The 25,841-nt window shown below is 43.0% G+C and overlaps 1 protein-coding gene across 1 annotated transcript; it reads left to right on the top strand.

Annotated features, from left to right (window-relative positions):
- The first annotated feature begins 20,264 nt into the window (after nt 1–20,264).
- LOC119356663 lies at nt 20,265–24,944 on the top strand. The gene is made up of 2 exons (XM_037623645.1): nt 20,265–20,923; nt 21,295–24,944. Exons 1-2 carry the CDS (start codon nt 20,325–20,327, stop codon nt 21,446–21,448), a joined length of 753 nt encoding a protein of 250 aa, XP_037479542.1. The 5' UTR covers nt 20,265–20,324; the 3' UTR covers nt 21,449–24,944.
- The last annotated feature ends 897 nt before the right edge of the window (nt 24,945–25,841 follow it).

The following is a 25,841-nucleotide window of genomic DNA, read 5'->3' as shown; positions in this document are numbered from 1 at the left end:
CATATCACAACATGCCCTGCAAAAACAAGTTAGACGTCCTCTACTATGTTGTTGCAAGTTTTACGTGGTTGCTACGGGCTTAAGTAAGAACCAATCTCACCTATGCATCAAAACCACAACGATAGTTTGTCAATTTGACTCCGTTTTAACCTTCGCAAGGACCGGGCGTAGCCACACTTGGTTCAACTAAAGTTGGAGAAACTGTCACCCACAAGCCACCTCTGTGCAAAGCACGTCGGGAGAACCGGAATCGCGTAAGCGTACGCGTAATGTCGGTCTGGGCCGCTTCATCCAACAATACCGCCGAACCAAAGTATGACATGCTGGTAGGCAGTATGACTTATATGGCCCACAACTCACTTGTGTTCTACTCGTGCATATAACATCAACATATAAAACCTAGGCTCGGATGCCACTGTTGGGTTTCGTAGTAATTTCAAAAAAATTCCTACGCACACGCAAGATCATGTGATGCATAGCAACGAGGGGGGGAGTGTGATCTACATACCTAGTAGATCGACAATGGAAGCGTTAACTTGGTTGATGTAGTCGTACGTCTCCACGGCCCGACCGATCAAGCACCGAAACTACGGCACCTCCGAGTTCTAGCACACGTTCAGCTCGATGACGATCCCCGGACTCCGATCCAGCAAAGTGTCGGGGAAGAGTTCCGTCAGCACGACGGCGTGGTGACGATCTTGATGTACTAATTTCGCAGGGCTTCGCCTAAGCACCGCTACAATATGACCGAGGTGGAATATGGTGGAGGGGGCACCGCACACGGCTAAGGAACGATCACGAAGATCAACTTGTGTCTATGGGGTGCCCCTTGCCTCTGTATATAAAGGATGGAGGAGGAGGAGGCCGGCCAAGGCAATTGGTGCGGCCAGGATGTGGAGTCCTACTAGGACTCCAAGTCCTAGTAGGAGTCCACCAAGAGGGGAGGAAGGGAGAAGAAGTGGAGGAGAAGGAAAGGTGGCCGGCCCCCTTTTCCCTAGTCCAATTCGGACTAGAGGGGAGGGGGGCGTAGCAGCCCCTTGGCCCTTTCTCCTCTTCCCACTAAAGCCCATCAAGGCCCATTGCTTCTCCCGTAACTACCCGGTACTCCGAAAAATACCCGAATCACTCGGAACCTTTCCGATGTCCGAATATAGTCGTCCAATATATCGATCTTTACGTCTCGACCATTTCGAGACTCCTCGTCATGTCCCCGATCTCATCCGGGACTCCGAACTCCTTCGGTACATCAAAACTCATAAACTCATAATATAACTGTCATCGAAACCTTAAGCGTGCGGACCCTACGGGTTCGAGAACAATGTAGACATGACCGAGACACGTCTCCGGTCAATAACCAATAGCGGGACCTGGATGTCCATATTGGCTCCTACATATTCTACGAAGATCTTTATCGGTCAGACCGCATAACAACATACGTTGTTCCCTTTGTCATCGGTATGTTACTTGCTCGAGATTCGATCGTCGGTATCCAATACCTAGTTCAATCTCATTACCGGCAAGTCTCTTTACTCGTTCTGTAATACATCATCCCACAACTAACTCATTAGTTGCAATGCTTGCAAGGCTTAAGTGATGTGCATTACCGAGAGGGCCCAGAGATACCTCTCCGACAATCGGAGTGACAAATCCTAATCTCGAAATACGCCAACCCAACATGTACCTTTGGAGACACCTGTAGAGCACCTTTATAATCACCCAGTTACGTTGAGACGTTTGGTAGCACACAAAGTGTTCCTCCGGCAAACGGGAGTTGCATAATCTCATAGTCATAGGAACATGTATAAGTCATGAAGAAAGCAATAGCAACATACTAAACGATCGGGTGCTAAGCTAATGGAATGGGTCATGTCAATCAGATCATTCAACTAATGATGTGATCCCGTTATTCAAATAACAACTCTTTGTCAATGGTTAGGAAACATAACCATCTTTGATTAACGAGCTAGTCAAGTAGAGGCATACTAGTGACACTTTGTTTGTCTATGTATTCACACAAGTATTATGTTTCCGGTTAATACAATTCTAGCATGAATAATAAACATTTATCATGATATAAGGAAATAAATAATAACTTTATTATTGCCTCTAGGGCATATTTCCTTCACAACTACTGTCATAATTAGCATCTAATTTGATGAACCCTAACTAATTAGATGAACTCTGAAATTTAACCCTAAGAACCCTAGCTAGGCAGAGGTAGGGGAGGAGGAGGAGGAGGGCGTGCCACCTCTGGCGCCGGTGTAGTTAGGGAGAGGGGCACGCGACGTCGAGGTTGGGGACGGGGTCGGGGCGGCGGGCGCACGGCGGAGGGTGGCGATGTAGGGGGGGTGTCGAGGTCGGGGTCGGGGGCGGCGTCGAGGTCGCGGTCGGGGCGGGGGTGGTGTCGAAGGTGTGCGGAGAGTGACGGGTCGCGAGCGGCGGCCGACGACAATGCAGGGCGGCGACAGCGGAGGAGTAGGGATTTGGGGGGAAGTGGCCATGGGGAAGAACGAAGTTAATTAAGTTAAAAGTAGCAGTAGCATGTTCCAGGAAGTGCGCTGCTGCTACGGTAGCTATAGCGCGTTTCCTAACAAGCACTACTGCTATTCCTTCTCTTTTTTATTTGCTTTCCATTTAATTTTATTTTCATTAGCAGTAGCGCCTTTGTCCGTAAACGCGCTGCTACAAAACAAGTAGCGGTAGCGCAGTTCCATGTAGATCGCTACTACTATGTGTAGCCTATCGGCTAAGCCGTGGGAATTTTAGTAGTAGCGCTTTTGTAGTCGGGCGCGCTACTGCTATAACTGTATCTGCAGCGCAGTTTTAAATACCGCGTTGCTGCTAATTAGCACCAGCGTGCGTTTTTATCCCGCGCTATTGCTAATGTTCTGTGTATAGGGTTTTCCCTAGTAGTGATTGTTGACATTACCCTCAAGGTAAAAGGTTGTGGGGCGAAACTATAAGCCCCTATCTTTCTCTATGTCCGACTAAAACTCCGTAACCACAAGTATTGCGCGAGTGTTAGCAATTATGAAGGACTAGATTATAGTTGAGTATGTGGACTTGCTTTTTAGCTCTAACATAGACTCTTTCTGATGTTATGATAAATTGCAATTGCTTCAATGACTGAGGCTATAGTTTGTGGGTTCTCAATAAGGTTTCTGATTCATACTTTTGCATTGTGAATAGATCATCACTTGAACATAAGTAATCATATGACAATATCTATGTATGTTGATGTTATGAGAATAATCATGATGCCCTCATGTCCGTATTTTATTTTTATCGACGCCTCTACCTCTAAACATGGGGACATATTTATTGTTATTGGCTTTCGCTTGAGGACAAGCGAGGTCTAAGCTTGGGGGAGTTGATACGTCCATTTTGCATCATGCTTTTATATCGATATTTATTTCATTATGGGCTGTTATTTCACATTATGTCACAATATTTATGGCTATTCTCTCTTATTTTACAAGGTTTACATAAGGAGGGAGAATGCCGGCAGCTAGAATTCTGGGCTGGAAAAGGAGCAAATATTAGAGACCTATTCTGCACAACTCCAAAAGTCCTGAAACTCCACGGAATACCTTATAATAAATAATGAAAAATCCTCGCCAAAGATGAAGACCAGGGGGACTACACCCTTCTCACGAGGGTGGGGGCGCCCCCCCTAGGACTCGCCCCTACCTCATGGGCCCCCTGGTGGCTCTCCGATGACCATCTTATCCTATATGAAGTCTTTCTTCGAGAAAAAAATAAGGAGGAACCTTTCGGGACGAAACTCCGCCGCCACGAGGCGGAACCTTGGCGGATCCAATCTAGAGCTCCGGCAGAGCTGTTCTGCCAGGGAAACTTCCTTCTCGGAGGGGGAAATCATCGCCATCGTCATCACCAACGCTCCTCTCATCGGGAGAGGGCAATCTCCATCAACATCTTCATCAGCACCATCTCATCTCAAAACCCTAGTTCATCTCTTGTATCCAATTCTTGTCTCCAAGTCCTGGATTGGTGCTAGTAGGTTGCTAGTAGTGTTAATTACTCCTTGTAGTTGATGCTAGTTGGTTTAATTGGTGGAAGATCATATGTTCAGATCCTTTATGCATATTAATACCCCTCTGATTATGAACATGTTTATGCTTTGTGAGTAGTTACGTTTGTTCCTGAGGACAAGGGAGAAGTCTTGCTATTAGTAGTCATGTGAATTTGGTATTCGTTCGATATTTTGATGAGATGTATGTTGTCTAGCCTCTAGTGGTGTTATGTGAACGTCGACTACATAACACTTCACCATTATTTGGGCCTAGAGGAAAGCATAGGGAAGTAATAAGTAGATGATGGGTTGCTAGAGTGACAGAAGCTTAAACCCTAGTTTATGCGTTGCTTCGTAAGGGGCTGATTTGGATCCATATGTTTCATGCCATGGTTAGGTTACCTTAATACTTTTGTTGTAGTTGCGGATGCTTGCAATAGAGGTTAATCATAAATGGGATGCTGATACATCTCCAACGTATCTATAATTTTTGATTGCTCCATGCTATATTATCTACTGTTTTGGACTATATTGGGCTTTATTTTCCACTTTTATATTATTATTGGGACTAACCTATTAACCGGAGGACCAGCCCAAAATTGCTGTTTTTTTTGCCTATTTTAGTGTTTCGAAGAAACGGAATATCAAACAGAGTCCAAACGGAATGAAACCTTCGGGAACGTGATTTTCTCACCGAACGTGATCCAGGAGACTTGGACCCTACGCCAAGGCATCAGAGAGGCGGTCACGAGGGTGAGGGGCGCCCCTCCTAGGGCGCGCCCCCTGCCTCATGGGCCCCTCGGTGCTCCTCCGACGTACTTCTTCCTCCTATATATACCTATGTACCCCCAAACGAACAGAACGGAGCCAAAAACCTAATTCCACCGCCGCAACTTTCTGCATCCATGAGATCCCATCTTGGGGCCTGTTCCGGAGCTCCGCCAGAGAGGGCCGTCATCACAGAGGGCTTTTACATCATCATGGCCTCTTCGATGAAGTGTGAGTAGTTTACCTCAGACCTTCGGGTCCATAGTTAGTAGCTAGATGGCTTCTTCTCTCTTTTTGGATCTCAATACAAAGTTCTCCCCCTCTCTTGTGGAGATCTATTCGATGTAATCTTCTTTTTGCGGTGTGTTTGTTGAGACCGATGAATTGTGGGTTTATGATCAAGTCTATCTATGAATAATATTTGAATCTTCTCTGAATTCTTTTATGTGTGATTGGTTATCTTTGCAAGTCTCTTCGAATTATCCGTTTGGTTTGGCCAACTAGATTGGTAGTTCTTGCCATGGGAGAAGTGCTTAGCTTTGGGTTCGATCTTGCGGTGTCCTTTCCTAGTGACAGAAGGGGCAGCAAGGCACGTATTGTATCATTGCTATCGAGGATAACAAGATGGGGTTTATTTCATATTGCATGAATTTATCTCTCTACATCATGTCATCTTGCTTAAGGCGTTACTCTGTTTTTAACTTAATACTCTAAATGCATGTTGGATAGCGGTCGATGAGTGGAGTAATAGTAGTAGATGCAGAATCGTTTCGGTCTACTTGTCACGGACGTGATGCCTATATACATGATCATGCCTAGATATTCTCATAACTATGCTCAATTCTGTCAATTGCTCAACAGTAATTTGTTCACCCACCAGAATACCTTATGCTCTTGAGAGAAGCGACTAGTGAAACCTATGGCCCCGGGTCTATTCTCATCATATAAATCTCCATCACTTTAATCTTGCTTTGGTTTTTTACTTTGCCTTTGCTTTTCACTTTGCATCTTTATACCAAAAATACCAAAAATATTATATCTATCAGTTCCCACTCTCACAAGTGACCATGAAGGGATTGACAACCCCTAATCGTACGTGTTGGTTGTGAGTAGCTATAGTTTTCTGCAGGTACGAGGGACTTGAGCGTGGCCTCCTACTGGATTGATACCTTGGTTCTCAAAAACTAAGGGAAATACTTACGCTACTCTGCTGCATCATCCCTTCCTCTTCGGGGAAAACCAACGCAAGCTCAAAACGTAGCAAGAAGGATTTCTGGCGCCGTTGCCGTGGAGTCTACGCAAAAAGTCAACATACCAAGTACCCATCACAATCCCTATACCTCGCATTACATTATTTTCCATTTGCCTCTCGTTTTCCTCTCCCCCACTTCACCCTTGCTGTTTTATTCGCCCTCTCTCTCTTCCTCTCTTTCTCTCTATCCTCCCTCTCTATTTGCCTCTTTTGCCCGTTTGCTCTTGTCTGCTCGTGTGCTAGTTTGCTTGTTTGTCGCGATGGCTCAAGATAATACTAAATTGTGTGACTTCGCCATTACCAACAACAATGATTTTATTAGCACTCCAATTGCTCCTCTTACCGATGTTGAATCTTGTGAAATTAATACTGCTTTGTTGAATCTTGTTATGAAAGATCCATTCGCCGGCCTTCCCAGTGAAGATGCCGCTACTCATCTGAATAGCTTCGTTGATTTATGTGATATGCAAAAGAAAAAAGATGTCGATAATAATGTCGTTAAATTGAAGCTATTTCCTTTTTCGCTTAGAGATCATGCTAAAGCTTGGTTTTCGTCTTTGCCTAAAAATAGTATTGATTCTTGGAACAAGTGCAAAGATGCTTTTATCTCTAAGTATTTTCCCTCCCGCTAAGATCATCTCTCTTAGAAACGATATTATGAACTTTAAGCAAATTGATCATGAACATGTTGCACAAGCTTGGGAGAGAATGAAATTAATGATACGTAATTGCCCTACTCATGGTTTGAATTTGTGGATGATTATACAAAAAATTTATGCCGGATTGAATTTTGCTTCTAGAAATCTTTTAGATTCGGACGCGGGAGGCACTTTTATGGAAATCACTTTAGGAGATGCTACTAAACTCCTAGATAATATTATGGTTAATTATTCTCAATGGCATACTGAAAGATCTTCTAATAAAAAAGTGCATGCGATAGAAGAAATGAATGTTTTGAGTGGAAAGATGGATGAACTTATGAAATTATTTGCTACTAATAGTGTTTCTTCTGATCCTAATGATATGCCTTTGTCTACTTTGATTGAGAATAACAATGAATCTATGGATGTGAATTTTGTTGGTAGGAATAATTTTGGTAACAACGTTTATAGAGGGAATTTTAATCCTAGGCCATATCCTAGTAATCCTTCTAATAATTATGGGAATTCCTACAACAACTCTTATGGAAATTATAATAAGATGCCCTCTGAATTTGAGAATAGTGTTAAAGATTTTATGAATTCACAAAAGTATTTTAATGCTTTGCTTGAAGAGAAATTGCTTAAAGTTGATGATTTGGCTAGGAATGTTGATAGAATTTCTCTTGAGATTGATTCTTTAAAGATTATATATATATTCCTCCTAAGCATGATATCAATGAGTCTCTCAAAGCCATGATAATTTCCATTGATGAGTGCAAGGAAAGAACTGCTAGGATGCGTGCTTCCAAAGATGCCTTTATTAAAGCGTGTTCTTCCAATTCCTATGGAAATCAAGATGAAGATCTAAAAGTTATTGATGTGTCACCTATTAAATCTTTGTTTTGCAATATGAATCTTGATGAAACTGAATATGATCTTCCTTTACCTAGAAGGCATTCTAAAAATTCGGAGTATTTAGATCTTTATGATGCAATTGATGAAAGTGGGATTGAAAGAAATAAAAATCTAGATGTTACTAAACCCACTATATTGGATTTCAAGGAATTTAATTATGAAAGTTGTTCTCTAATTGATTGTATTTCCTTGTTGCAATCCGTGCTAAATTCTCCACATGCTTATAGTCAACATAAAGCCTTCACCGAACATATTGTTGATGCCTTGATGCAATCTTATGAAGAAAAACTTGAGTTGAAAGTTTCTATCCCTAGAAAAATCTATGATGAGTGGGAACCAACTATTAAAATTAAAATTAAAGATCATGAGTTTTATGCTTTGTGTGATTTGGGTGCTAGTGTCTCTACTATTCCCAAGACTTTGTGTGATTTGCTAGATTTCCGTAATTTTGATGATTGCTCTCTAAACTTGCGTCTTGCGGATTCCAATATTAAGAAACCTATGGGAAGGATTAATGATGTTCTAATTGTTTCAAATAGAAATTATGTGCCCGTAGATTTCATTGTTCTTGATATAGATTGCAACCCTTCTTGCCCTATTATTCTTGGTAGACCTTTCCTTAGAACGGCTGGTGCGATTGTTGATATGAAGGAAGGGAATATTAGATTTCAATTTCCATTAAAAAAGGGCATGGAACACTTTCCAAGAAATAAAATAAAATTTCCATATGAAACTATCATGAGAGCCACTTATGGATTGCCTACAAAAGATGGCAATACCTAGATTTATCCTCGCTTTTATGCCTAGCTAGGGGCGTTAAACGATAGCGCTTGTTGGGAGGCAACCCAATTTTATTTTTATTCCTTGATTTTTGCTCCTGCTTATTAATAAATAAATTATTTAGCCTCTGTTTTGGTTGTGTTTTTTTGTTTTTAATTAGTGTTTGTGCCAAGTAGAACCGTTGGGAAGACTTGGGGAAAGTCTTGTTGAACTTGCTGTAAAAAACAGAAACTTTAGCGCTCATGAGAACTGCTATAATTTTTATTTTAAGAGTGCTACTTAGTTAATTATTTTTTCAGATGATCAATATATAAATTCCTCACGTCCAGCAATTTATTTTAGAATTTTTGGGGATCCATATCTTGCGCTAGCTACAGATTACTACAGACTGTTCTGTTTTTGACAGATTCTGTTTTTCGTGTGTTGTTTGCTTATTTTGATGAATCTATGGTTAGTAAAATAGTTTATAATCCATAGAGAAGTTGGAATAAAGTAGGTTTAACACCAATATAAATAAATAATGAGTTCATTACAGTACCTTGAAGTGGTCTTTTGTTTTCTTTCGCTAACGGAGCTCACGAGTTTTCTACTTTAAGTTTTGTGTTGTGAAGTTTCCAAGTTTTGGGTGAATTCTTTTGATGGATTATGGAACAAGGAGTGGCAAGAGCCTAAGCTTGGGGATGCCCATGGAACTCCCAAGATAATCCAAGGACACCAAAAAGTCAAAGCTTGGGGATGCCCCGGAAGGCATCCCCTCTTTCGTCCACTTCCATCGGTAATTTACTTGGAGCTATATTTTTATTCACCAACATAATATGTGTTTTGCTTGGAGCGTCTTATATTATTTGTGTCTTTGTGTCTTAGTATGCCACAATCATCCTTGCTGTACACACCTTTTGAGAGAGCCATACATGAATTAAAATTTGATAGAATGCTCTATGTGCTTCACTTATATCTTTTGAGCTATGTAGTTTTGCTCTATGTGCTTCACTTATATCTTTTAAGCGTTATAATTTTGCTCTATGTGCTTCACTTAGATCTTTTAGAGCACGGTGGTGGATTTGTTTTAAAGAAACTATTGATCTCTCATGCTTCACTTAAATCATTTTGATAGTCTCTTAATAGCATGGTAATTTGCTTAATAATAATATGCTTGGTATTCAAGATTTGTGAAACTTTCTTTTGAGTGTGTTGAATACTAAGAAAAAATTGAAGCATGATAATTGTTTTGAGATATGGAGGTGATAATATTAAAGTCATGCTAGTTGAGTAGTTGTGAATTTAAAGAATACTTGTGTTAAAGTTTGTGATTCCCGTAGCATGCACGTATGGTGAACTGTTATGTGATGAAGTCGGAGCATGATTTATTTATTAATTGTCTTCCTTATGAGTGGCGGTCGGGGACGAGCGATGGTCTTTTCCTACCAATCTATCCCCCTAGGAGCATGCGCGTAATACTTTGCTTTGATAACTTGTAGATTTTTGCAATAAGTATATGAGTTCTTTATGACTAATGTTGAGTCCATGGATTATACGCACTCTCACCCTTCCACCTTTGCTAGCCTCTCTAATACCGCGCACCTTTCACCGGTATCATACACCTACCATATACCTTCCTCAAAACAGCCACCATACCTACCTATTATAGCATTTCCATAGCCATTCTGAGATATATTGCCAAGCAACTTTCACCGTTCCGTTCACGAGACATTCATCATTGTCATATTGCATATCCTGGTACACCACCGGAGGCATTCATATAGAGTCATATTTTGTTCTAAGTATCGAGTTGTAATTTTGGAGTTGTAAGAAAAATAAAAGTGTGATGATCATCATTATTAGAGCATTGTCCCAGTGAGGAAAGGATGATGGAGACTATGATTCCCCCACAAGATGAGACTCCGGACGAAAAAAAAAGAGGCTAAAGAAGCCCAAATAAAAAAGAGGCCATAAAAAGAGAAAAGGCCAAAATAAAAATAAAAAAATAAAAAAATGAGATAAAAAGAGAGACGGGACAATGTTACTATCTTTTTACCACACTTGTGCTTCAAAGTAGCACCATGATCTTCATAGTAGAGAGTCTCTCATGTTATCACTTTCATATACTATTGGGAATCTTTCATTATAGAACTTGGCCTGATACGTCTCCAATGTATCTATAATTTTTGATTGCTCCATGCTATATTATCTACTATTTTGGACTATATTGGGCTTTATTTTCCACTTTTATATTATTTTTGGGACTAACCTATTAACCGGAGGCCCAGCCGAGAATTGCTGTTTTTTGCCTATTTTAGTGTTTCGAAGAAACGGAATATCAAACGGAGTCCAAACGGAATGAAACCTTCAGGAACGTGATTTTCTCACCGAACGTGATCCAGGAGACTTGGACCCTACGCCAAGGCATCGGAGAGGTGGTCACGAGGGTAGGGGGCGCGCCCTCCCCTAGGGCGCGCCCCCTGCCTCGTGGGCCCCTCGGTGCTCCTCCGACGTACTTCTTCCTCCTATATATACCTACGTACCCCCAAACGAATAGAACGGAGCCAAAAACCTAATTCCACCGCCGCAACTTTCTGTATCCACGAGATCCCATCTTGGGGCCTGTTCCGGAGCTCCGCCGGAGAGGGCCGTCATCACGGAGGGCTTCTACATCATCATGGCCTCTCCAATGAAGTGTGAGTAGTTTACCTCAGACCTTTGGGTCCATAGTTAGTAGCGAGATGGCTTCTTCTCTCTTTTTGGATCTCAATACAAAGTTCTCCCCCTCTCTTGTGGAGATCTATTCGATGTAATCTTCTTTTTGCAGTGTGTTTGTTGAGACCGATGAATTGTGGGTTTATGATCAAGTCTATCTATGAATAATATTTGAATCTTCTCTGAATTCTTTTATGTATGATTGGTTATCTTTGCAAGTCTCTTCGAATTATCCGTTTGGTTTGGCCAACTAGATTGGTAGTCCTTGCCATGGGAGAAGTGCTTAGCTTTGGGTTCGATCTTGCGGTGTCCTTACCCAGTGACAGAAGGGGCAACAAGGCACGTATTGTATCGTTGCCATCGAGGATAACAAGATGGGGTTTATTTCATATTGCATGAATTTATCTCTCTACATCATGTCATCTTGCTTAAGGCGTTACTCTGTTTTTAACTTAATACTCTAGATGCATGCTGGATAGCGGTCGATGAGTGGAGTAATAGTAGTAGATGCAGAATCGTTTCGGTCTACTTGTCACGGACGTGATGCCTATATACATGATCATGCCTAGATATTCTCATAACTATGCTCAATTCTGTCAATTGCTCAACAGTAATTCGTTCACCCACCGTAGAATACTTATGCTCTTGAGAGAAGCCACTAGTGAAACCTATGGCCCCGGGCTATTCTCATCATATCAATCTCCATCACTTTAATTTTGCTTTGCTTTTTACTTTGCTTTTACATTTCACTTTGCATCTTTATACCAAAAATACCAAAAATATTATATCTATCAGATCTCACTCTCGTAAGTGACCGTGAAGGGATTGACAACCCCTAATCGCGTTGGTTGTGAGTAGCTATCGTTTTGTGTAGGTACGAGGGACTTGAGCGTGGCCTCCTACTGGATTGATACTTTGGTTCTCAAAAACTGAGGGAAATACTTACGTTACTCTGCTGCATCATCCCTTCCTCCTCGGGGAAAACCAACGCAAGCTCAAGACGTAGCAGATGCTTGTTCAAGTAAGAACAGCACCCAAGCACCGGTCCACCCACATGTCAAATTATCAAAGTACCGAACGCGAATCATATGAACGTGATGAAAACTAGCTTGATGATATTCCCATGTGTCCTCGGGAGCGCTTTTCCTTATATAAGAGTTTGTCCAGGCTTGTCCTTTGCTACAAAAAGGATTGGGCCACCTTGCTGCACTTTATTTACTTTTGTTACTTGTTGCTCGTTACAAATTATCTCATCACAAAACTATGTGTTACCACTTATTTCAGTACTTGTAGAGAATACCTTGCTGAAAACTGCTTATCATTTCCTTCTGCTCCTCGTTGGGTTCGACACTCTTACTTATCGAAAGGACTACGATAGATCCCCTATACTTGTGGGTCATCATAGTTGCAAACATTACTATTTTAACGGACTTTGTTATTCTTGATATTCCCGAGGACGATAGTATGTCTATTATTTTTGGAAGACCCTTTTTGAATACTGCAGGGGTTGTTATTGATTGCACTAAAGGCAATGTCACTTTTCATGTTAATGGTAATGAGCATACGGTACACTTTCCAAGGAAACAACCCCAAGTTCATAGTATCAACTCTATTGGAAAAATGCCATCGATTATATTTGGAGGTTTTGAATTTCCTCTTCCTACTGTCAAGAAGAAATATGATATTCTTATTATTGGGGATGTGCATATCCCCATTGAGGTAACATAGTGTTATTCGAAATTTCTTCGGTTCCATGCTATTCGGAATGAGTTCATTAACAAGACTTGATCAACCTTGTTAGTGGATTCCTTTTGATGATCATGAGATGGATGGAACTAGAAAGCACAACCTTATGTACCCTCTTTTACTTTCTGTTATTTATATCAAATAAAATAAAAAAAATATTTTTCTGTCTATTATCTAATTATCCATGCAATATAAAAATACCCCAAAAATAAAAGTTCTCCAAATGCCCTGAAATTTAAAGATGATTTTTTCTATAGTATTTGAGAATATTTGGCACTGAGAACACAGCAGGGGGGTCAACCACCTGCCCACGAGGGTGGAGGGCACGCCCTACCCCCTGGGCGCGCCCCCTGCCTCATGGACCCACGGTGGACCTCCTCCACTTATCCTTTCACCCACACACTCCTTCTTCCTCCCCCAAACACGAATAAGCAGCTCAAACCCAAGTCCAAGCTCGTTTTGCTTCCATTTTCGATCTCCTTGCTCAAAGCACCTCTCACAAAACTACTTGGGGAGATTGTTCCTTGGTATGTGACTCCTCCATTGGTCCAATTAGTTTTTGTTCTAGTGTTTTATTCATTGCAAATTTTTGCTGCTTAGGTGACCCTGTTCTTGAGCTTGCATGTCAAATTTATATGGTCAAAAGTAGTTTTGATGCATGATATAGGCCCTAGGCACTTGTAGGAGTAGTTTCTATCAATATTATTAAGTTTGGTTTACTTTTATTTTGAAGTTACTGAAAATTTCAGAATTTTTCAGAAAATGATGAGGAGACTTTTGAGGGGCTCATCGAGCCAAAGCTCGAAGGAAAAGGCACTGAAGCCTAAGTATAATCTGCCTCGCACCGCGAAGGTTCGGGCGTGTGAATGGCCTTCCGATGATTTCTTGAGGGCAGCCGGGATTTATGAAGATTTTCATGAATTGGCTAAGAATGCAAGCCTCACCGCTTTCCTCCACGACCAATGCGATCAGTATCTCTTACTCATAAATATCTTTGTGCAAAACTTTCATTTCCATTCTAGGAGCTCACCACCTACGATGGAGTTTTATTTATATGATGAGCATAAGGAGATGTCACTTTATGATTTCTGTCGGTTTGTTTAGTCCCTTTTGAGGGCAGGACAGAAGAACCACATCGCAATGATGTGGACATGTTTATTGATACTATCACTATAGGGGAAACAAGGAAGGTTTCCGATGCATGAATCACTAGCATGCATTTTCCTGTTTCACGTTATTTTGCATTATTTGCTAGTCGTTGTTAAATGGGTCACGGAAACTGTGGGAACCTTAGTATCCCTAATATTATTATTTTACTCCACGGTTTATACGGTGATAACTCTATTAGTATGGGCGGCATTATTGCTAAACAGTTAAGTCTGAACCGTACCAAGGGCCCCATCTTTGGAGGCATCTATGCATCACGCCTAGCTGCATATTTTAACATACCTATTAGGCATTATGAGAAGGAAGAAAAAGTGCTGCCTCCTGTTTATCTAGATTATAAAAGTATGGTGGCACATGATTTTATTGTCGAGAATAGGGAAGGAGAGCTTAAATATCAATTTTTCTTTAATAAACATCATCCTAAGACTATTACCCTGCCTGCTCCTTCTTTGTTTGATTTATCTGCAGGCCAGTACCTCATTCCGTTGAAGGCTATTCACGCCTACCGGAACCCTGCACCAGCCATGGAGCCAGAGCCGGAACCACAAGTTGATCCTTCACGACAGTCTAATTACCAGTGGGATCCGGAGATGATTGTCAGCCAGTGGCAATCGGAGTCTTCCTCTTCTTCTTCTCAGTACGATCCCAACTATTATTATGGGTATCCGCCAGGCCAGCCGTGGCCATAAACCAACTGAGGCCAAAAGCCTAAGCTTGGGGGAGTACGTATTTCTCAGCGACAATACATTTATGTTCACACACTCATTGCTAGATGACGGTGCTCATACTTTTTCATTGTATCATCCATGCTAGTTTATTTTCCTTTTTATGCTTTCTTCTTGTGCGTTTAATAAACCTTAAGAAAAAACAGAAAAAAAATTATTAGTTGTAGCTTTTAATTAGTTTAATTTCCATGCTTGTAGTAGTAATTAAAAAGAAAACCCAAAAAGATTTCCTGTTCTTCTTTTACTTGTTGGGAGCTCTCGCGTGTAAATAGTTTCATTTCTTTTCTTTTCTTTGGGGGTCGATAGGAGAAGACCATAATTAAATTGCTGAAGTGGCTCTTATATGCATTATTGTTGATCTGACAAAAGAGACCATATTGCCTTGTCTTCTCATGTTTATTGAATGCTTGCAGATTCCAGCTTAGTCCAATGCACACGCACTATTATTATTATTCACATCGTTCGGTCGTGCAAGTGAAAGGCAATTATGACGATATATGATGGATTGACTGAGATGAGAAAAGCTGGTATGAACTCGACCTCTTTTGTTTTTGTAAATATGATTAGTTCATCGTTCCTGATTCAGCCCATTATGAATAAACATGTTTGCAATGACAAATAGAGATCATATTTTCTTGTGCCATGCTTGATTAGCTAGGAGCTTATAATGGTTTACCTTGCGTGACAACATGCTATTAAAATGGTTGTGATGTGGTATGATAGGGTGGTATCCTCCTCTGAATGATTGAAGTGACTTGACTTGGCGCATGTTCACGCATGTAGTTGAAACAAAATCAACATAGCCTTCACGATATTTATGTTCATGGTGGATTATATCCTACTCATGCTTGCATTTGGTGTTGATTAATTTTAATGCATGTTCATGATTGTTGTCGCTCTCTAGCTGGTCGCTTCCCAGTCTTTTGCTAGCCTTCACCTGTACTAAGCGGGAATACTGGTTGTGCATCCAATCCCTTAAACCCCAAAGTTATTCCACATGAGTCCACTATACCTGCCTATATACGGTATCTACCTACCGTTCCAAGTAAATTTGTATGTGCCAAACTCTAAACCTTCAAATAAATATCCTATTTTGTATGCTCGAATAGATCATGTATCAACTAGGGCTGTATGTATCTTCCATGTTAGGCGGGTTATTCTCAAGAGGAGTGGACTCCGCTCCTCACTCACGAGATAAATGGCTGGTCACCGGGATGCCCAGACCCATGCTTTATGCAAACTAAATCAAAATAATTGCAAACAAAACTCCCCCTGGGACTCTTGTTAGTTGGAGGCACTCGTTGTTTCGAGCAAGCCATGGATTGATGCTTGTTGGTGGAAGGGGGAGTATGAACTTTACCATTCTGTTTGGGAACCGCCTATAATGTGTGTAGCATGGAAGATATCGTCATCTCTTGGTTGTTATGTTGAAAATGAAAGTATACCGCTCAAAATATTATTCACCTCTATTTCAAAACCGAGCTCTGGCACCTCTACAAATACCTGCTTCCCTCTGCGAAGGGCCTATCTATTTACTTTTATGCTGAGTCATCATCCTCTTATTAAAAAGCACCAGTTGGAGAGCACCGTTGTCATTTACATTCATTACTGTTAATTTACATTGAGTATGACTTGACTGGTTCTCTTTTACCATGAATTACAATGTCTAGTCGGTCCTTGGTCTTTAAAGGTGCTCTGCATTTATGTTTTGCGGTCTTAGAAAGGGCTAGCGAGATACCATCTTGTTATATCATATTATGATTGTTTTGAGAAAGTGTTGTCATCCGAGATTTATTATTATTGCTCGCTAGTTGACTATGCCATTGATATGGGTAAACTTGAGACCTAAGCATTATTGTGAATGTGGTTAGTTATAATCTTTGCTGAAAACTTGAATGCTGACTTTACATATTTACAACAACAAGAGCAAACAGAGTTTGTAAAAGTTTTTCTTTATCACTTTCAGTTTGTCAACTGAATTGCTTGAGGACAAGCAAAGGTTTAAGCTTGGGGGAGTTGATACGTCTCCGTCGTATCTACTTTTTCAAACACTTTTGCCCTTGTTTTGGACTCTAACTTGCATGATTTGAATGGAACTAACCCAGACTGACGCTATTTTCAGCAGAATTACCATGGTGTTATTTATGTGCAGAAACAAACGTTCTCAGAATGACCTATAACTTCACGAGGCAACTTTTTCGAAAATATGAAAAATATCTGCAAAAGATGAAGGCCAGGGGGCCCACCACCTGTCCATGAGGGTGGGGCGCGCCTGCCCCCCTAGGGCGCGCCCCTACCTCATGGGCCCCTGATGCCTCTCCGACTGCAACTCCAACTCCATATATTGTGTTTTGGGGAGAAAAAAATCAGAGAGAAGGATTCATCATGTTTTACGATACGGAGCCGCCGCCAAGGCCTAAAACCTCTCGGGAGGGCTGATATGGAGTCCGTTCGGGGCTCCAGAGAGGGGAATCCGTAGCCATCGTCATTATCAACCATCCTCCATCACCAATTTCATGATGATCACCGCCGTGCGTGAGTAATTCCATCGTAGGCTTGCTGGACGGTGATGGGTTGGATGGGATCTATCATGTAATCGAGTTAGTTTTGTTAGGGTTTGATCCCTAGTATCCACTATGTTCTGAGATTGATGTTGCTATGACTTTGCTATGCTTAATGCTTGTCACTAGGGCCCGAGTGCCATGATTTCAGATCTGAACCTATTATGTTTTCACCAATATATGAGTGTTCTTGATCCTATCTTGCAAGTCTATAGTCACCTATTATGTGTTATGATCCGTTAACCCCGAAGTGACAATAATCGGGATACTTACCGGTGATGACCGTAGTTTGAGGAGTTCATGTATTCACTATGTGATAATACTTTGTTTCGGTACTCTATTAAAAGGAGGCATTAATATCCCTTAGTTTCCGTAAGGACCCCGCTGCCACGGGAGGGTAGGACAAAAGATGTCATGCAAGTTCTTTTCCATAAGCACGTATGACTATATTTGGAATACATGCCTACATTATATCAATGAACTAGAGCTAGTTCTGTGTCACCCTAGGTTATGACTATTACATGATGGACCGCATCCGGCATAATTCTCCATCATCGATCCATTGCCTACGAGCTTTTCATATATTGTTCTTCGCTTATTTACTTTTCCGTTGCTATTGCTATCATCACTACAAAATACCAAAAACACTACTTTTTCTACTTTTACCTTTTGCTACCGTTACCACTACTATCATACTACTTTGCTACTAAACTCTTTGATGCAGATATTAAGTTTCCAGGTGTGGTTGAATTGACAACTCAGCTGCTAATACTTGAGAATATTCTTTGGCTCCCCTTGTGTCGAATCAATAAATTTGGGTTGAATACTCTACCCTCGAAAATTGTTGCGATCCCCTATACTTGTGGGTTATCATCCTCTCCTTCACTAGGAGCCGTATCTCCTTCTACAACCATTTTTGGTCTGTTAAAAAAAGCAAACGAACAAATTAGTCAAAGGAACCATATGTATAAAAGAGAAAAATGAGGGAAAAATTGATATCAAAGTAATGCCATAATTTAAACACGTAATGTTGATTTTTCAAAGCACACCTACAAAACAAAACAAAATGTGTGCAACTTGATGCACTGTATGGCCAACAGGGCAGACATGAGTGTGCAACCAAAAAATCTGCATACACACTAACTAATCATGATTTAGGCATCTGAGCCATAACTAAACTAGCCTCCAGCCATGCAACTACATAGCCCTTTCATGTACAACTGCATAAGTGTGACTAAGCCAACTAGGATATGTACTGCTTTGATTTTGCAAACTCGTATATGAACGCACACCCTTAACAACAGAGCACCCATAAGTGTGCAATCAAAAAACACACATACTGTTTGAACATGGTTTACACAGTGTATCCATCTGAGGCAATTGGTTAGCCATCACTGTGCAACTCCATAAGTTGGCTAGCCAACTGAGATATGTATATGTGTGATCCAACTACATTTGTATTTCTGTGCAACTACGAGAACAAACTAGCCAACTGGTTACATATATGCATGCACTTATGAGAACATAGAGAAACCACACGGATGTATTTTGAGAGGGTTGAGCAAAAACATCAGAACTATCCTCTCAGTACTCTTATGTACTCCCTTCCTTCTATTCCAACTCAAATCGCCACTAAAAAAAATCAAAAAATCGCCATGCCAGATCAGACGGTTTGGCCGGAGGCAACATGCCGGAATACCTCGCTGAATCTGCATGATATGGAGGTGAATCGCCATGAAACCCGTATCCCCTAGAACACGCACCCTCGACTCCCCCTGACGAAACAGGAACTCCCCAAATCACCGGAGTTGACCAGGTAGTCACGGGCGACGCCTTTCACGAGCTACCTCGTACTCACTGGACATCCACTGGAAATCCTAGAACCCCTCTTCGGCGAGCCAATTACGAAAGATCCCGACCACGGCAGGGGAAAAATGGAGAAGCAGAAGATGCGAGGCAAAAAAGGCGGGCGTACTGTACCTGCGCCGGCAACGAGATGCGGATCCCGCGCTCCCGCCCTTCGCCTCCGGCTGCAATCGCGGCAGCGGTGGCCTATCCCTGCCAGATTTAGGGAAGAAATGAGACGAACATGGCTAGAAGAAATGAAAATGGATAAGGGAAGGAGAAAGAGGCGTGGCTCACCCTTCATGCTATCCTGTGCGATGGGAACCGGCTGGACCTGGGAAGCGGTGCTTGCGGACAGGCCCAACCACGTGCACGTTCGATCACCTCCTGACCAGGTACCACCTGAGGCCGATGACCGCACGATCTGGGCTGATCGAGCGGCTCGTGCTCGGCCGCTCGTTTCACCAAGATAGTGTGCGTGCGCTCTGAAGTATTTAGGAATTCTTAATCATAGGAGTTACTTTATAATCTTGAATCTTAAGTCCAGATCAGTGTACCTGTAATTGTTATGAAGTATCAATAAAATTACAGATGTTTCAAAAAAACATATGTGTGGTTCCTAAAAATAGTAATATGTGCACACTTTATCTTAATAAAGAAAAAACGTATGTGCACACTCCACCGACCAATTTTATAGTTTTTCAAAGATAGCAACAGACGTCGCAATCTGCGTTCTCAAAAAGTTCGAATTCGTACCTCCCCGCGGGACCGCGTCTCGTAGGAAATCCAGAAACCTCCGGAGAAACACGCAAGCACGCATCTCGACCGATCGGCACCGTCGACGCACCAGATCAAATCAATCCACACCGCTCATCACTTGGCCACCGCCACGAGAAGAGTCAAACTCCCCACGTCGCGCTTTCCCGTTCCGATCGGGACGTGCGTGCGTACGTCGGTTCCTCCCGCAGCGGCCGGAAGGAAAGGAAACTTCCCGGATACGCCGCCCGGGGCCCGGCCGAACCTTGCGCGGTAAGGAACCGACTCCGGCCACGTCTCCCCCGTCTCCGTCCCGCCCCCATATAAAATCCCCCCTCCCCTGGTCGACGTCCTCACAATCTTCTGATTTCAAAAACTTCCGGGCGCGCGTTGGCCGGCTCATCGATCGAACCTTCGTCGACGTGCGTACGTACTCGCGCCATGGCCGCCGCCGCCGCGTTGGGTGGCGTGGATGATCTCGACTTCGACTTGGGTTTTATGGACGGGTTCGAGTTCGACTTGCTGGACATGGACCTCACCGAGTTCTGCGGCGGCGACGGCGAGTGCTTGCTGCCCGCCGTGGCCGATAAGGAGGGCGGTTTCGGTTTGGATCCGGGTTCTCGTGATGGTGGCGACGGCGGGAGAGAGAGCTCGCCGGACTCCGTGGTGACGGACGACGGCGCGCCGCCGTCGGAGTCGCATGGGGATCGCGACGACGGCGGGATGTCGACCTACGCGAGCGAGCTGGAGAGGTTCCTCATGGAGGACGACGATGGCGGGGACGCCGGCGGGCCGCTCGATCTGAAGGAGCCTGCCGCGGACGACTACTTCTTGGGTGATCTCGACGGCCGTTACGCCGAGCCGGCGACTCCAGGGAAGGATCTCGTCCTCGACGACTACTTCTTGGGCGATCTCGTCTCGTACGACTACTTCTACGATCTTGCTGCTGCGGACGATGCTGCATCACCGGCGACGGAGGAGGAGGATGCTTCTGCTCGCGAGGACGACTACTACGAAGCGACCTCGAGGAAGCGCGCAAGGTACGAATGAATTGAATCGAGTTTTCATTCATTCATTCATTCTGTGCTAATTGCAAGTTTAGATCTTTCATCTTCCTGGGCCATGGTAATCGGCAGAAATGGGAAAAACAACCTGTACATAATTGGCAGTAGATGAAGAAATTTCGTTTTACGAAAAAAATTGATGTAGAAATTGACTCGAATATTGCACTATTATTACCTGCAGTTTGATCTTTCTTTTTTTCTGAAAGTGCTTGATCATCTTTGTCATGTGCGCTGCGTATATTGCACTATTATTACTTTTCCCCTTTCTTTACATACATGAGAAGGATTATTTGCAACGAATTTCAATTTGATGAAACTTGTTGCTTATATTTCCGGTGCTGCCTCAGGCAGAGGAAGGGCGCCGCTGCGGTGTCACGCGAAGCAGAGCTCCGGGGAGCGCCGGTGATGCATGGCATCTCGTCGATCTCGACTGGAATCGGGTGCCGGCCCCTTGGTCACCATTGGCTGCATCCCTGCACCACAGTGTGCCTGTTGGCCTGATCGATCATCGATCAACCTGCAGTTACGGTCCGTCTGGGAGAAAGATCGCGACGGCGCCTGCCTCAGGTATTCGAACCGGTAGGTGAAAATTTCAGAGGAACACCTGCATTTCCCTGTGTTCTTCTATGATATTTTCTGCCTTACGCACCAACCCTGCCATTGGACGACTAAAGTCATGGGAGATGGGACGAACCAGGGACTCGGCACAGACTCCTCTGTTCGGAGTAGAAAATTTTGGTAGCAACTCTCGAACAACACGTTTTCAAAAGGAAAAGAAAGCTCGTTTTCTAATGCGCTAGTACACCTAATACTCCCCTTCTCGTACACACACATCCTGTACACGTTCCGTATACCGGTAGCACAATTCGTTGACTATCTGCCTAATACAGGACCCATCTCATACACATTCCGTATACCGGTAGCATTCCGTATGCCTAATGCTTGATACTTAGTTTCTACCACTACCAGTAAAGAGCTTGGTGGTTGATGTACGTTTGAAGTACAAGAAGAAACCTTTTACTAGGTAGAGAATGTTAATTTTTTGTTCTCGACCGTCCAGAATTTTTTTTCTCTGAAAATCCAGTGAGCACCACCAATCGTCCAGGCTTGTGCTTATTCAGTGTGGGCCGCATATAATCTTAATCGTCCGGGCTTGTGCTTATCGGTTGTTGTAGGTTTAGAAGTACAAGAAACCTTTTTTGTTTCTACGCATCATCGTCAAGCCTTTTTTTAGCACCTTCAACCGTCCAGGCTTGTGTTTGTTCAGTGCGGGCAGCATATAATCTTGCTCATGCTGTTCGTTCTTTGGGTAGAGAGAAGCTTCAATGGTTGTGGCCCTTGTGGCCCTGTGCAGTCCATCCATGAAAAATACTGGAAGCGGCTGTCGTCTGATCTATGTCAGACTTGAGGAACCACTGGTGCTCAGCTGCAGCAACGAGCGTTTTTTCCCTCTAGTTACGAAGGCTGCGTCGTGATGAACTAGTGGAACACAGTTTCCTGTATTGTCAGTTTATACCAAGCAAGATTGGAAGGTATGACTTTGAAAACAAGGTCAGTCTGAACACAGTTTCCTTCATTGCCAGTTTCCTTCAGAATTAAGCAGTGGCAGTGGCAGTGGCTGTGGCTGTGCATGTGGCTGTTACATTCCTATGGTCTGTGTCGTGTGATATGTGAATGATCACAACACTCTTTGAAGCCTAGATCTTCTATCTATTAAGTCTGAGATCCCATCCTCTGTTCCAGTATCCATGGACTCCACCACCGTATGGGTGATGCAGGCATGAACTTGAGTCTCTAGAATTTTTCTCCTTCACATTATCTGTTCAATCGAGTGCTGCGATTCATGCTAAAATCTCTCTAGCAAGCGACTCGTGTGTAGGCTTTTATTCCAGGTTTCTTTTCGCCTACCTACCTTTCCCAATTCAGGGTTTAGTAAACAATTGGAGCTTTTTTCCTCTATTAGATTTTGCAGTTAGCAATGGGAGCAATGAAAAGTGTATTTTAGTAAACAATTGGTTTCTGGTAAACAAAATCTTCAATTGCAAAAGCTCGGTGAATGAACATAACCACAAACGTTTTAGAGAAATCAAAATATATTTTACTTACATTTTTTGAAGCTATGAGGGCAGGCCTGGCGCAGTGGTGAAGTCCTCCCCACTTGTGCCAAGAGGTCCTGGGTTCGAACCAGCCTCTCTGCATTGCACTTTGCAGGGGTAAGATTAGGTTCCTATAATCCCTTCCCAGACCCCACCTTGTGTGGGAGCTTCTATGCACTGGGTCTGTCCTTTACATTTTTTGAAGCTATATATTTTACTTAGATTGAAAAAAGGATCTTCTTATGTATCAACAAATAACATACTATTAGTGATATTTGATGGTCTTGACTTGTGTATCTCCTAATTAACATAGCATTTTGCACAAAGTAACTTTAACTTAATCGTGCATTAATCATACACGCAAATGCGCACGATCAAGATCAAAGACTCACGGAAAGATATCATAACACAACTCTAGACACAAATTCAAACATAAAGATTTATATTACAAGCCAGGGCCACAAAGGCTTAAGTTAGTGGAAGCAACAATATATGAGTAGAGACATAGGATAAACAAGTCTGGCTTAAGAAGGCTAGCAAAACAATGATACTAGATCGAAAAGGCGCAGGCCTCCTGCCTGGGGTCCCCCAACTATTCCTGGTCGTCGGTGGTCTCTAGGTAGTAGTAGGCTCCGTCGGTGTAGTAGTAGTCATTGGCAGGATCAGCTGGCTCCTGGACTCCGTCATCTGATCGCAGCAATCGGGTAGAGGCGTAAAGAGGTAGCAAAGCAATTGGGTATTGAGTATGCATCATATCTATACTAAGTATGCATCGATATCAAAGGAATGTGCATCTTTGGACTATACTGCAAAAATGCCAGAACAGAAGGGAAGACCAGCGTCTTGCGGCATTAGAAGAGTGCATATTTGCATATCATAAAGTCAAAAGTATATTTTAGTAACGCCGAGAGATCCTTCCTCCCTACGAGAAAGCGATCCCGGAGCTATCATATCCATTTAGTAGATCGGGATGCAACTCCGAGCGTTGGTTACCGTGGATATGGCTAGTCGAATAGATTACTTCCCTGCAGGGGTGCACCAACTTACTAAACATGATCGATTAACTCCGACTGGACACACTTTTTCGGGTCATGTTCAGCCTCGGTTGATCAACACACCGTACTCCTACCTAAGCTCAACAGAGAGGTCAGCACGCCTGTCTACATCCTAAGCGCTAAGGGGTCTTGGGCCCATCACCCTTTGCGCTCCTACGCGCTCGGCCTGGAGCAGACCCACCCCTTAATACAAGCGCAAGTGGTTCCCATCCAATCGGGCGCGCGCCACTCAATTGCTGACGACCGAAGAGCTTTCAGAGAATCGTACGACACCGAGTGCCCATACTTATTCCCACGTGGTAGTTAGTGCGAAAAGGCTAGAGGCCTACTCACATCACATATCCAAACCCGTTAGTGTCTTGGGAACGCGCGGAGACGATCCGTGATCTTGTCGCCTGTCTCTTACGGCAAGGGTCAGGCCCTGTGACACCCCGATAGTTAAGCTACAATAACCCCTATTAATGATGCCAGGTCATCATAATTAAAATTTTGCTAAATCTTACTCGTTTCAAGGTAAATTCAAATGACAAGTCAAATTATAGTTTCTTAAAACAGTAAAGCAAAAATGTTTGAATTATTCTATAATTTCCCCTGATCAATTGTCATGTTGAAACAAACTTCATTTGACTCACAAATAAATTTGTAGTAATTTAACAAATGGTCCAACAACAAGTAAAACGACCTTTTCAAAATAAACAATTATTTGTTTAACTCAAATTGCCTCCAAACCTTGTGAGCATGCTAAAAAATAATGCCTAGTATTTATGTGCCTAATACCATATTTAACAAAAGTCAATGGGTAGCAAATGTTAATACAAAACAGTGGAGATAGAATAAGAAAAAAAAGAAAACAAAGGAAAAGGTGCTAGCTAATACTGTACTAGTGGGCTCTATGTGCAACACTGCTATGGCCCAGCCCAATGGGGTTCATCCCCTTCTTCTGTACAGGATAGAGGGCGTGGCGGCCATCCACCGGCTCCATAGCCAGCAGGGTGCACGCGCCGTCCATCCACTACCTCCCCGCCGTCTACAAGACCATCTCGACACCTAGACGAACCCTAGTCGTCCACTCCTTCCCCCTCGCGACGTTCTCTTCCTCCGCGCACACACCTGAACCACCACCGCCATGGCTGTTGTCATTCGCGCACTCCCCACCATCCTCGAAGCCTGAGGTCGGCCCCCTGGACTTCGTCGTCGCCCGCTACTTCCTCTACTGCCTCCTGTTGAAGCTTGGCGCCACTACATCGCCTGCATCGAGTCATCTTCCACCTCCGGCCAATGATACGTCTCCGTCGTATCTATTTTTCCAAACACTTTTGACCTTATTTTGGACTCTAACTTGCATGATTTGAATGGAACTAATCTCGACTGACGCTGTTTTCAGCAGAATTACCATGGTGTTATTTATGTGCAGAAACAAAAGTTCTGGAATGACCTGAAACTTCATGGAACAACTTTTTAGAAAATATAAAAAATCCTTGCAAAAGATGAAGGCCAGGGGGCCCACCACCTGTCCACGAGGGTGGGGGGCGCGCCCCTACCTTGTGGCCCCCCTGGAGCTCCTCCGAACTCAACTCCAACTCTATATATTTGGTTTCGGGGAGAAAAAAATCAGAGAGAATAATTCATCGCGTTTTACGATGCGGAGCCGCCGCCAAGCCCTAAAAACCTCTTGGGAGGGCTGATCTGGAGTCCGTTTGGGGCTCCAGAGAGGGGAATTCGTTGCCATCGTCATCATCAACC

Source organism: Triticum dicoccoides, chromosome 2A (genome assembly GCF_002162155.2).
Source record: "Triticum dicoccoides isolate Atlit2015 ecotype Zavitan chromosome 2A, WEW_v2.0, whole genome shotgun sequence".
NCBI lineage: Eukaryota > Viridiplantae > Streptophyta > Magnoliopsida > Poales > Poaceae > Triticum > Triticum dicoccoides.
The sequence above is the reverse complement of the archived record's forward strand: the minus strand, read 5'-3'. Positions and strand labels throughout refer to the sequence as shown.